The sequence below is a fragment of the Anthonomus grandis genome, chromosome 4, assembly GCF_022605725.1.
Source record: "Anthonomus grandis grandis chromosome 4, icAntGran1.3, whole genome shotgun sequence".
Classification (NCBI taxonomy): domain Eukaryota; kingdom Metazoa; phylum Arthropoda; class Insecta; order Coleoptera; family Curculionidae; genus Anthonomus; species Anthonomus grandis.
The window spans coordinates 3,827,680-3,840,606 of record NC_065549.1 but is presented as its reverse complement, the minus strand read 5'-3'; the positions used below and the strand labels follow the sequence as shown (position 1 = coordinate 3,840,606).

At 33.3% G+C, this 12,927-nt stretch overlaps 1 protein-coding gene across 7 annotated transcripts in view; it reads left to right on the top strand.

Annotated features, from left to right (window-relative positions):
• The window catches only part of LOC126734828 (uncharacterized), a 54,558-nt gene that overhangs the window by 11,670 nt on the left and 29,961 nt on the right, over window positions 1-12,927 (top strand). For all 7 annotated transcript variants that reach the window (XM_050438588.1, XM_050438587.1, XM_050438583.1 and 4 more), the window contains exons 5-10: window positions 1,965-2,169; window positions 2,226-2,377; window positions 2,471-2,588; window positions 2,644-2,961; window positions 6,172-6,342; window positions 9,923-10,554. In XM_050438588.1, coding sequence (XP_050294545.1) covers window positions 1,965-2,169; window positions 2,226-2,377; window positions 2,471-2,588; window positions 2,644-2,961; window positions 6,172-6,342; window positions 9,923-10,554 — 1,596 coding nt within the window. The remainder of the gene's footprint in view (window positions 1-1,964; window positions 2,170-2,225; window positions 2,378-2,470; window positions 2,589-2,643; window positions 2,962-6,171; window positions 6,343-9,922; window positions 10,555-12,927) is intronic.

Sequence of the window (12,927 nt, the reverse complement as noted above, 5' to 3'; positions counted from 1 at the left end):
GGCAATAGTATGCACTCATGCATTGAAAAAGAAAAAAAACGTTTGTTAAAAGGTGGACTTATTTTTATCCCTTCTCAGTGGATTCCTGAGAAAGTAAAAGAAATGGATCAATCTGAAATGTTTGATCTTCAAAAATCTACTGATATAGGTTTAAATTTTAGCACTGATACTGATAAAATAAAGGTAAAGTGGACCGATATAAAGGTAATTATGACAAATAAGGGTAAGCCTGAAATGATATGGAGATGATGTTCCGGACAGCGAAATACAAGTTCGAAATAACTTTCTAAAATGTTATTTGTATTACCTTGTATAAAAATATTGTTTATTTAATTTTTGACAATTTGCCCTTTTTATGTTAGTTTTTTTAGGTTATACATAATTATTGCCTAGTAAAACAGCACCACATCTCAAAAATATCTGTACTTACTCCAACTTTATTTAAAATTCTAAATAATCTGTTTAACATAATACCTACCTTTTTGAACATTTATTTTGAGTATAAATATTAAAATCTAGCAAAATAAGATTTATTGTTTTCAATAGATGTTAAGCATATTTAATCCGTTTCCAAAATTTTAAATTGCAATATCTCAAAACTCGAAGTTTTAAGATACGTTACTTTTACATTGAGGGTGCGATAAGTCTTTGGAAATATTTCACCACTAGATATCTCGGGCCTTAACCATGTCTCGGTGATGCATATGGTGTGAAAATCCTGAGCAATGGCGGCAAGAAAAAAAGTCTCGGTTTTAGTGTTACGACCACGAACATTTTGATAAAAACAAGTTAAAATTCCATAATATATATGGAATAGCTGACACAAAATTAGTAATAACTGTTGCTCCTCAGAATGATATTTGTCCTCAAGGTAATATATACCCTAAAAATGCAGTAGCTATCACTAAAAACAAATAGTTCTCCCTGATATGATTCAATTTCAATTAAATAAGAAGATCCATAGTATAAACCATGTTCGATATGAATATATAGGCAAATAAAAAAAAGGAGGCCCCATTAGTGTGGAGGGCTCGAATTAATCAACCATAATTTACATTACGACAAATGTGGCCACATCTATTAAAAGCTAAATCAATATTTGGACAATAATGTATAGCTAAAAAAAATTCCTGTTTAAATTAAAAGACATAAACCTAATTATCTATCAAAATTTCAAAGTACATATAGAGATATTAGATGGAGTTTTACTACTGTAATTAAGGAAATTAATAAATGAAATATTAGGAAAATCATTATTTGTATATAAGGGTAATTAAAAATTTACTTAAGGTTAGTTGATTTAATTGCCTAAAATTTGTATAATTGATGATGAAACAATCTATGAATAAAAATTTTCTGTTTAATACAATATTCAATAAAAGTATACAAATGCTGTAAAAATTAATATAAATTTTTCGTTTGATGCTAATCTAGTTATATAGATGAATATTACTAATATACCTCCAATTAATTATAGTCAGAAAAATAATATAACTTCCAAAAACTTCCTCGACGAAAAGTGCAATCATATATGAGGGATTAAGAATATTTAACCATCTGCCTTGGACATCAAAAATTTAGATAGTGAGAGACTTTTTAATAAACAGGTCAATAAAGTATTGTTAAGCAAGGCCTTTTCTTGTCATGAGGAATTTTATCATGAAGCAAGTATTGTTAATTTAATCTCTTGTAAACTTATAAGTGTTGTTCTTATTTGCATTTTGTTGCTATTTTGTTTTACATGAACATTACAAATTAATGTTTTTTGTACTTTTACATTTTTCCTTAATACAGCTTTGTAAATAGGACTGTTAGTTCCTCATACAATAAAGCATAATTGATTGAATCAGTAATTAAAATAGAATAAACATTTCAAAATAGTTTGTGAAAAACATTTTGGAGATTAATAATGATATTTCTGCCCGGTTTCAACGTGTTGACACTATTCCAATGTGAATTTTTAGGGTGCTAGAAAGCCAAAATGGTGAGATCAAGATGAAGTATGAATTGATGAACCTGTTGGGGAAATATTTGCCTTTTTTGGCTAAAAATTACAAGGTTATCGGGACGAGTTGCGTCGACGAGTATTTGGCAATTATGGAGGATATTCTTGTCGTTTATTGCCAGTTGGTTCGGGATTTTATTAATGTGCAAATAGATAGAAAGAAGGTATGATTTTAATGTGTTTTTTTTTAAAGGTTTGATATACAATTTTTTTTTTATAGAAAAGAAACTTGTCTCGGCTGGCCGCAAGGATCAGATACTTACTAACTATTTGTTTGCTGTATAGGATGGACTCTATACTTCACTGTTTGTTTAAAGTGCAATTATACCCTAATGAGGTGGAACATTCTAGGATGTGGACATATATTTTTGTGTAAGTTTAAGAGTATTTTTAATTAAAAAATGAAAACCCCACTTTAAAATATTACATCATAGAGTAGTGATTTCATGGAAGAATAATTTTTAGGTATTTTCTGAAAAGAGCAAAATATAACCATCAAAATGCTGACTACTTGAGGTGTTTTATTGGCTGGCAGAAAGTGAAAACGATCAGAGGAAACACCTCTTCGGACGAAATTGATGGGGTATACTCGCTTTATTCGGTTCTCCCAACTGGATTTCATATTTTCCATTTTTCAGGTTATGTACACACGTTTCAGTAAAAGCATTGCAGACCTGAAAGCGCTCAAGATCACTTGCCTGACCGAAATCATTGAATCAATGGAAAACGACCCGAGGTATTGCATTAGGGACATGATCAGGCGTTACTGGAGGTGGTGGAACGTGGAAAAACCGAAGGACTTTTTGGCCGATTTAGAGGAACCCACCACTTTGATCCTGCCCGGTGAAATTGAGGACAATCATAAAGAAATTTTTGTTGAACAGAAAGAGATTGATCCTATAACGCGGCTGTTCCAGGAGAAAAGGATGTGGAAAAGAACTGATCTCACTCAAATTGTAAGTATGAAATCTGTTTTCGTCAATTATTGTTTTTCATTGGTGTAAATGAGTTTCTAGTGAGCAGTACAGATTTTTCGATCTATTTTTAGCAATATTATTCAGGTATTATCAAAAATCTACTGGCCATAAATTGTTTTATATGTTATTACATTTTTATGTAGAGTAATTTCAAAATAGCATTTGGTATTTTCTCACAAATAATAGATATTTAAAAAAATATATATATTTGAACTCAATGAACCGGTTATTATCATACATTTTTATTGGTAAATCGCTTTAACTTGCATCAATTTTTTTGGCGAAGTAAGGTGGAAAGTGTGACACTATGAGGCAACCATTTGACCTACCAAAGTTAACACACGTCAACCGATTTTGTTTTTTTTGTCTTGGTTAGATAGGAAATTGTATCCCCTTTAAAATGCTGTATCACAGTTATGGTAGCCATTCGAAATACGAAAGTTTGAGGTCCACTATTCGCTGGTACGTCAACCTATTGAATTTTTTTGTGGCACTGTTGAATAGACCTTTTAATTCTGCATAAAATATGTCACACGATGGGGGTTACCAAAATGACATATAAAGTGAGGGTAGCTGGAGGTGATTGACAAAAAACTGTGTATAGAAGTCTATATCCGAAAAATGAAAAAACCCAAACTTTGAAGGCCGATATCTCGGCTTCTATGGGAGCTATCGGGAAAATTCCAACGGTTTTGTCTTAGTTTCGTCGTTCTAAATCCAACGAGACCATCCGCAAGGTCGTAGCTCTTCCAGTAGCTGAGATATCGCATTTTTGGAGCCCATTTTTGGCCTCAAAAACGAGGTCGAAAAACGACTTTTTCCGAATTTTCAAAGCGCTCTCATTTCCTTAGTTCTGCTCGAATCCTGTTATAACCCGGTGTTTTCGTAATGTAGGTGATCTAAAGAAGACACTGGTATACTTAGTTCGATTTCGAAAAAAAAAAAATTTGTCAAAAAAAATCGATACGGGGGGGTATACCCGAAAAATGAAAAAACCCAAACTTTGAAGGCCGATATCTCGGCTTCTATGGGAGCTATCGGGAAAATTCCAACGGTTTTGTCTTAGTTTTGTCGTTCTGAATCCAACAAGACCGTCCGCAAGGTCGTAGCTCTTCTAGTAGCTAAGATATCGCATTTTTGGAGCCCATTTTTGGCCTCAAAAACGAGGTCGAAAAACGACTTTTTCCGAATTTTCAAAGTGCTCTCATTCCCTTAGTTCTGCTCGAATCCTGTCATAACCCGGTGTTTTCGTAATGTAGGTGATCCAAAGAAGACACTGGTATAATTAGTTCGATTTCGAAAAAAAAAAATTTCTGAAAAAATCGATACGGGGGGGTATACCCGAAAAATGAAAAAACCCAAACTTTGAAGGCCGATATCTCGGCTTGTATGGGAGCTATCGGGAAAATTCCAACGGTTTTGTCTTAGTTTCGCCGTTCTGAATCCAACGAGACCATCCGCAAGGTCGTAGCTCTTCTAGTAGCTGAGATATCGCATTCGGAAAAACGACTTTTTCCGAATTTTCAAAGTGCTCTCATTCCCTTAGTTCTGCTCGAATCCTGTTATAAACGACTGAAAAACGAGTTTTTCCGAATTTTCAAAGTGCTCTCATTCCCTTAGTTTTGCGGTTCGGTAAAATAAACATTTTTTTCAAATAACTTTCAAATATTAATTCAAAATCTATTCAAAAAACCGAAAAATAAAAAAATTGCATTGCCAAAATGTGATAAAATGAGTCCAATACGGTCCTCTCTAATTTAAATAAGTTGTTCAAAGTTGTCACCATTAACTTCAACACAACGATTTGCTCGACGTAACCACTGTTCCGTAACGGCACGCAATAGAGAAATTAATTTTTGTCTAACTGTTGCCGCAGCCTGCTCAATACGTGCTATTAGTTCTTCTTGTGTGTCGATAGGCGTCTTGAAAACTAAACTTTTCATATACTTCCACAAAAAAAAGTCACATGGATTTAGGTCTGGCGACCTTGGTGGCCATGCAATGCAATGGTCCATTTCGGCCATTCCACCGATTCGGATAACTTATATCCAAAAATTCGCTCACTTCTCGTCTAAAATGGGCAGGTGCTCCATCCTGCAGGAGCCACATATAGCTTGCCTGATGTTCAGTGGCACGTCTTCAGAACAGGACAGGCAGATTACTTTGCAAAAGTCCAAATAAACATCGCCCGTCAAATGGTCTGGTAAGATAAATGGTCTAACAAGTATCCCATTCACAATTCCTGCCCACACAAAAGCGGTGTTGAAAATTGGTTCTGCGAATTGCATGGGGATTATCAATAGAGCAAACATGCGTATTTCGAAAATTGTTAATTCCGTTTCGGGTGAATGTTGCCTCGTCTATGGCTAAAATTTTGTTCGAAAAACGTTGATCGTTTTCATGTTGTTGTAGGAACCATTCACAAAACTGAACTCTGCGGGGGAAGTTTTCAGGCAGTAGCGCTTGGACACGTTGAACGTGAAAGAGATTAAATTGATTCTCGCGCAATATTGTCCATACTTTTGTTTGACTTAATCCGACCTGCCCTGCAACAACTCGAATACTTGTTGTTGGATCTTCTTCGATGAGATTTAAAATTTGTTCTTCCCTATGAACATTTTCAGGTCTCCTTCCTCTTCCTGCATGCCCTCCACGATGTTCCCGTAAATCGCCAGTATCCCTAGCCCGTTGAATAAGCTTTATGAAACTTCAGGATGTAGGATGATTCCGTAAAGGAAAGCGGTCTGCGTATAATACCGAAGCAGCAGCAGCACTTTGAAGACACTCTCCATAAATAAGCAACGTATCCACAAGTTCATTGTTTTCATAACGAAGTGCCATTTTTAGGATTTGCAAATTTAAAATTAACAACAATAAACCAATAGTGTCTAAGACTAACTGATCGGTACAATGCGTGATCGATAATACAAAAATTCGAGCAAAAACTAAACTATAAACAGACACTTTTTTTATTCTGTATGTCCCTTGTTTTTAAGTGTATCGAATAAAGTTATTTGAAAAAAATGTATATTTTACCGAGTTCTATACACCGTTAAAAAAAAAGTATCAACTTAAAAATCACCCTGTATATACCTATAATTCCTCAAAAGCTGTTTCTACTTTAAACCTACAAATTGATGGTAATTTTTAAACAACCAGCCAATAAAGTGCCGCTCATATTAATTTTAGGCCTTAAACTTTAACAAAGAAGCGGAAGACGGCAACTATAACTTCAGCTTTACCGACGGGGCGCAGCACAATTGCCTCACCGAAGACATCCCCGGTCCGATTATAATCGGAGATGCCGTTACGATAGAAGACGAACCCGACGATCTCTTAATTGTACCCCCCACGGTTATGGTAAGTGAAAAAGAAATCCCTCATAAAACCCAAATCCATTATTCCATATTTCAAACATCCATATTTCAAAGTCTATACCAGTTATTAGGAAAAGTAGAGATAAAAAGAAAATTGAAATTGAACAACAAAATTTGTCTCTAGCAATTCAAAACAGTATTGATGAATTTTCAGCCTATCAAAAAACTATAACTTTTAAAAATTTCCAAGAATTTTTACCTATTTTTAATGCAATGGTACTGCCTAATGATTGGCTAAAATCTGTTAATACCCAAAATGATATTGTATTGTATAAATTAAAATACTCACCTGCACCAATCATAACTTACTCTCTTATTATAAACCAACATTTAAAACTCCATTCACTATAAGTAATATTAATGATTTATCAGATTTGTTAAATGAAATTAATAAATTGAATTCAGAAAATCAAATAGAAAACAATAATGAAATTAATTCACAGGAAAAAACAAATATTATAAACCAGATTTGCAATATGTTGGAGTCTATTAAATGTGAAGATTTTAATAAAACATTATCTTTTATATCTGAACAATTAAAATTATTAATATTACCTAAAGAAAGATATCCTTACTCACCTGACAAAATAATTTTTTGCTCTATATTAAATACAATAAGTGCACATTCCTACAGTTATTTAAGGGGGTTTGGACATTTAACATTGCCGCATCCAGATTCTTTAAAAAACATTTGTAACTCTTTTTTGTCAGACCCTTGCGTTCAAGAAAGACAATCATTTCTTGCATATGCAAAAAATGTGTTTAAGTATATCAAAGAAAATGAAACATATATGATTTTGCTTATGGATGAAATACATATAAATCCATATCTTGATTATAAAGGGGGGAATATTGTCGGTACAGCAATTAACAATAGCACTTTGAAAAATTCTGCATTTACCTTTATGCTAAATGGTTTGTGTCCAAATTTTAAGGAGGTCATCCACATTGCACCGATAGCTAAAATTAATCATAAATTACTGTTCTCTTTCATTAAATCAATAATTGTTGGGCTAGAAGACATTGGCTATAAAATTTTTTGTGTTCTAAGTGACAATAATGCTATTAATAGTAAAGCTATGAGTAATTTTTGCACAAAAAAACAATTAAGCATTGTATATCCTTATCCTGTAGAGGACAAAAGACCACTTTTTTATTTATTTGACTCTGTACATTTACTTAAATGTATAAAAAATAACTGGATGAACATTAAACCTAATAAAATATTAACATTTCCTGATTTTGACTTCCATAATACTGAGAATAACAAGTTATTCAAATTAAAACATGGTTATAGCTTAACTCTGAAATCTCTGTTTCCTACAAATTTTGAAAAACAAAACGTAACATTAGTTTTAAAAAAATTTTTTAAAAATAAAAATACAAAAAAAACCAAAAAACAAAAAAAAAGATGAAATATAAACATACTAGTTAAGATAGGTAATACCTACAATTTTAGTATAAGTATTATTTTTGATATTTGTATGAGCCCCAAATACTATATACAACCCTTGATACAAATAATTTTTTTTAAATTTCAACCCTCGTTTCATTTCTTATTTTTGCAATTACCCTTATTGAAATGAAGGTTAAACAATTTATTTTTAATAATTAGTTTGTTTACATTCCTCATTAATTGTTTTTTTATTTTATCAAAGCCAAATATTTTTTTTGTCAAAGAATAAAAACCATCCTTTATTTTCTACCCCTTTTTCAGAACCGATATTACTCAAAAGAAATCCTAACTAATAGTTTATAAGAATGCAACATGTGTACCAAATTTCAAATTAATATCTTAACTTCGTCGAAAGTTATCGAGGCAATACACGGGTTATGAGGTTATTCCAGAGACAGATAGAGACACAATTATTTGCCTAAATTAGGTTTTTACAAGTCTTAACACCCATACTCGTTAAAAAACATTCTGCTTTAAATATAACGGCCGATATTATCCTAAATACACGTCCTTATCGCTACCGAGATGCATAAACGTGTGCAAAGCATTCGCCTTCTTGTGATGACGTCACAGCGAAGCCCCGCGGCCTTCTTTATTTCGGTGGTGTTGAACCACCTCCATGCTTGACTGTGGGTGGACACCGTATATTTGGGATCATACCTTTGGTTCACAGGACGCCTAACATATATTTTGCCATCCGAATTAATCAAATTGAACTTTGATTCGTCACTAAAAATAACCTTTTTCCATTCGGAGACTGTCCAGTGACTATGTTCTCGAGCAAAGCTCAATCGCGCCCGTACGTTTTTTAAACTTAGCAGTGGTTTCTTGCAGGGCGTCTTGTTTTTAAATCACTATATGGAAGTCTCATTCGAATGGTACGACAACTAACTGAACCCACACCTTCTTCTTCTTCCAAATGCAGCTTGATTTCTTTTGAAGTTGCGAATGGGTCAGGTTTTGCTTTTTTCAAAATTAATTTGTCAACACGACCAGTGGTCTTGTTTGGTCGGCCATTTTTTTTTAGAGGAACAACACTTCCACGGAGATTAAATTTTTTTATTATTTGACGTACTGTTGCCCTCAAAAGAGAAAATTTTCGAGCAATAGCCGCCTGTTTAACCCCTTTCCGGTAATGGTCGAGTATTCGCATTTTAATATCGATCGATAAAGTTATACCATGTGGCATTGTTATACCACGTGGCATTGTGAATATTTTTCAAAACTAATAGTAAGGAAAGTCAAATCAACAGAAACCAACGCATAAAACTCAGAGACTGAATAAATATGTTGTTTGTCAAACCAATTCTGGCCACCTAGCAGTCAAACAAAATTATTGGATTTGAGAAAAACTGCAAGCAATAAAAATCTATGGAATTTGTTTCTTCAAACTATATTGTTTACATTCTTGAACACTAATAAGCTCAACCGGTTTTTCCTTTGCTTCTAATTTTGTAGTAATTTGTCAATCTACTTTTGGCCACCAGTGTATGTACTGCATTGTTATATTGTTATAGTTGGTTAAAACTGTTTTATCCTCAGTGTTAGCTTTTAAAAGCATTGTATTGGACTTTCTCTGTTAACATTTAAAGATGGTGAACTTAATATCCGGAGAATTGGTTGAGTGGAAGAATGGCCAGGAGGCTAAACTTCGCCAGTTGCGCTATTCTTGGGCATATGATGTGAGTGTACATTTTCATATTATGTTTTTGCATAGTATATACAAAGAAATACTTGAATAAAGGCATTATTTATTTATTTATTTTTATTTAGCTCCTTTTTACATAATATGATCGAAATGCGGTCCCTTTTAAAGATCCTTGGAATCACTTCAATACCAATCATTTTAAGAGTATAATTACAGTTAAAGCAAGCAAAGTCTACAAAATTTCAAATACAGGGATTTACAATAATACAGTGTATTCATGATGAAAGGAACAAATTCATGTTATTTTTTTATTTTTTTAATACATAAGTAACCTAAATTGGCGCTCACAAATATGATGAAAACCAGACACAAAATACGAGCAAAACAGTACAAAAACTATAAAAATGATAATTAAAGTATTTACATTTGCATAATAATATGAAATCTCCACCTTTATAGGACACCGTTGTAATAGATTCCGATGGAGATGCGGACGATGACGACGATATTATTTTTATACCAGAAGAACCAAAGAAACCCCAAATTGCCCTCGTTAGAACTGACGATAATAACACCGAAGTGGAAGTGAGTTTATTATCTCCTGCACCGATAGCTGAACAACCACAGCAACAACAACAACAACAGGAACAAGAAGTAAACATTGTCGTGCCATCAGAACCCGCTAACACTTCCGAAGAGGAACCACCTGGACCGACCGAAACCGATACTAATCCCGAACCCCCGACCCCGGATCCGCCGGTAGTGGTCCGTTCGCTATTCGGCGACTTAACCGAAGACGATTTAGAATTGGAAGAGGTGACGTTCGATATGGATTTTACGGCGGAGGACAGCAGTCGATTGCCCGACATCCCCGATAGTTTGGTGCTGCCTAAGGCGGAGAATTTATTCGGCGATTCGGACGACGAGTGGTCCAACTTGGACATGAATACCGTGTTAAATTCGATCGGGGAGAGCCCGATGGACTTTGACGACCATCGCGGAGATGGCAGTAACGGTTTGTTCGACGGACCGTGTAACGATAACGTGAAAACGGAGAAGGAGTCGCCCAAGAAGGAAAAAACGTCTGAGAAGTAAGTTGGCAGTTGAATTTATTTAAATTGTAAATTAGTCCGGGGTATAAAATGGGCGTTTTATGTCCGTTCTTAAAACTATAGGGACAGGGAACCGTTTTCTTGATTTACATTAACGATATCGGCGACTTTTCAATAAATGGGTGGTTTCATTAGGTTCAGTTGAAGGCCATGTGATCTCTTCACATGACCTCTTACTAAATATACGCCCATTTTTTTTATTGACGAATGAGCCCTTGAGTAAAAACAAATTTAGATAGTATCGCTTCGTGATCTGAGAAAGAACCATTTAGAACACTACAAGAGACCTTTTTAAAATTTGAATAGTAATTCTCGTTGGCTCATTTACATGCATACTAAAATTAAAACTCGTTAGGATATTTTGAACAGGAGAACTCGCTTGTCCATTGTAATTCATGTTAAAATCACCTGTCAAGATGATTGAGGAATTAGAAGAAAACTTACTCCGCAAAATCTCTAAGTTCTCCAGAAACAATACCTGGCTAGCTAAAGATCTATAAATAGTAATTACATAAATTTGAATTTTAGTAGAACAAACTACAGAAAATTCGAAGACTTTTTCAATGAGTAAACAATCAAATCTATTTACAGATTTAAACTCATATATTTGTTTTGTGTCCTTACTTACTAATAATATTGTACCACCATGAATCGAATCGGACCTAGAGAAAATGGAGATCACATCATAGTTTTGCAAGCATAATTGTCAATCAAATTAAGTATTTTAGCTCTCTACATTAAACACGATTTTTAAATTCCAATTTTTGACTTCCTGTAGGTCCTTATCTTGTAAGTCTAGGTCTAGCTTACAAACTTCTTGAGCTACAAGAATTGTTCATTGGAAAGTGTTCCAACTTAAAAAAAAACTCATATAAATATGTGGAATTATTTGAATTATCCTGGATTGAAGTTGAATTTTTACTAACTAAACTATCCTTATGAACCTCCTTGGGTTTTAGGTACTAAAAAAATATTAAAAACATCTACCTTTCAGCAAAGTAATTAGTTCCCACTAGACAAATCCTCAGTCAAAGGAAGGATTTTAGGTTACTCCCTCTATACTAAGTATAATTTTTAGAAGTCCAGTTTTTTGTGTCTTTTAGGCCCATTGTCATAAAAATCTGGGTCTAACTTAAAAATTTCAGAAGTTTTTTATATATGAAATTGTTCATTTAGAAGTGCTTCAACATTGAATCAATACCTTAATAAAATACCTGGAACAGTATTTGATTTATCCTAGGTTTAAAAAACTCTAGTTATCAGCAAAGTAACTAGATCCCACTGGAGTAATGATCAATCAAATGGAGATTTTAGGTTACTCCCTCTATACTAAATATAATCTTTAAAAGTTCAATTTTTACCTCCTTTAGAGCCTTGTCTTGTAAATCTAGGTCTAACTTAAAAATTTCGTGAGTTACAAGCACGAACTTAAAAATATACCTGGACTGCTAATGCATATGGCCACGATACCCAAAAATGACCACAGCATGGTGGCTGCCATTTTTGTAGTGGTTGTGTCCTTTTGATGTTGGTCACTCTGAAAATTTTTAGTGTTGCCAACAAAAAATATATTGAATAACGGTAATGAAGTTGACATTTGACGCGTGAGTATAGCGGATTGCATAGTTTTTGACGATTTGTAAACGACGCTTGGGTATATCGTCTGGAACAGGCGATGTATCTTTCTCTTTATTTAATACGTGAATATTGTATCACCATCTTTATTTAAAGGCATTTGGTTCAGTTTCTCAAAACCGAATTATTGTGAATTATCCGTCTGTGTTGTTTATATTAGAATAATATATTGAGTTGTTGACAGAATAATATATTTTTTCTATATAAACCCTTTATAATTACAAACCCTCATAAAATCATCTATATTTTGATTCTTATATATGGTTGTACCTATTAATGTGGAAACACTGTACATGGAAGGAAAGTAAAACTAGTAATAGTAAAAATAGAAAGAAAATAAGTGTTTTAAATTTGTTAAGTAAATACAAGCAAAAATTTAAATGAATATCATGATTTTCATGATATTAGGATTTATAAGATTCAAGATTATCAGAATGATAAAACAAATATTTTAAAGTGCACGCATCTATTCTAAGTTGATTGAAACTTTGTCTCATTTTAGGTGAGGATTACTTTCTTTCATAAATTTTAACGAAATTCTTAAAGAAGTACTAGAAAAATCACAGATCTAACGTAACTATCTTAAATTCTTACCTATATGTAACTTTCTATTTTGTATTTTTGTAAACATAACCTCTCAAAAACTTAATTGTTTTGTTTCCCTACAGTTGGCACAATTAAAATTTGTCAGAGTGACCAACATCGAAAGGCCACAAT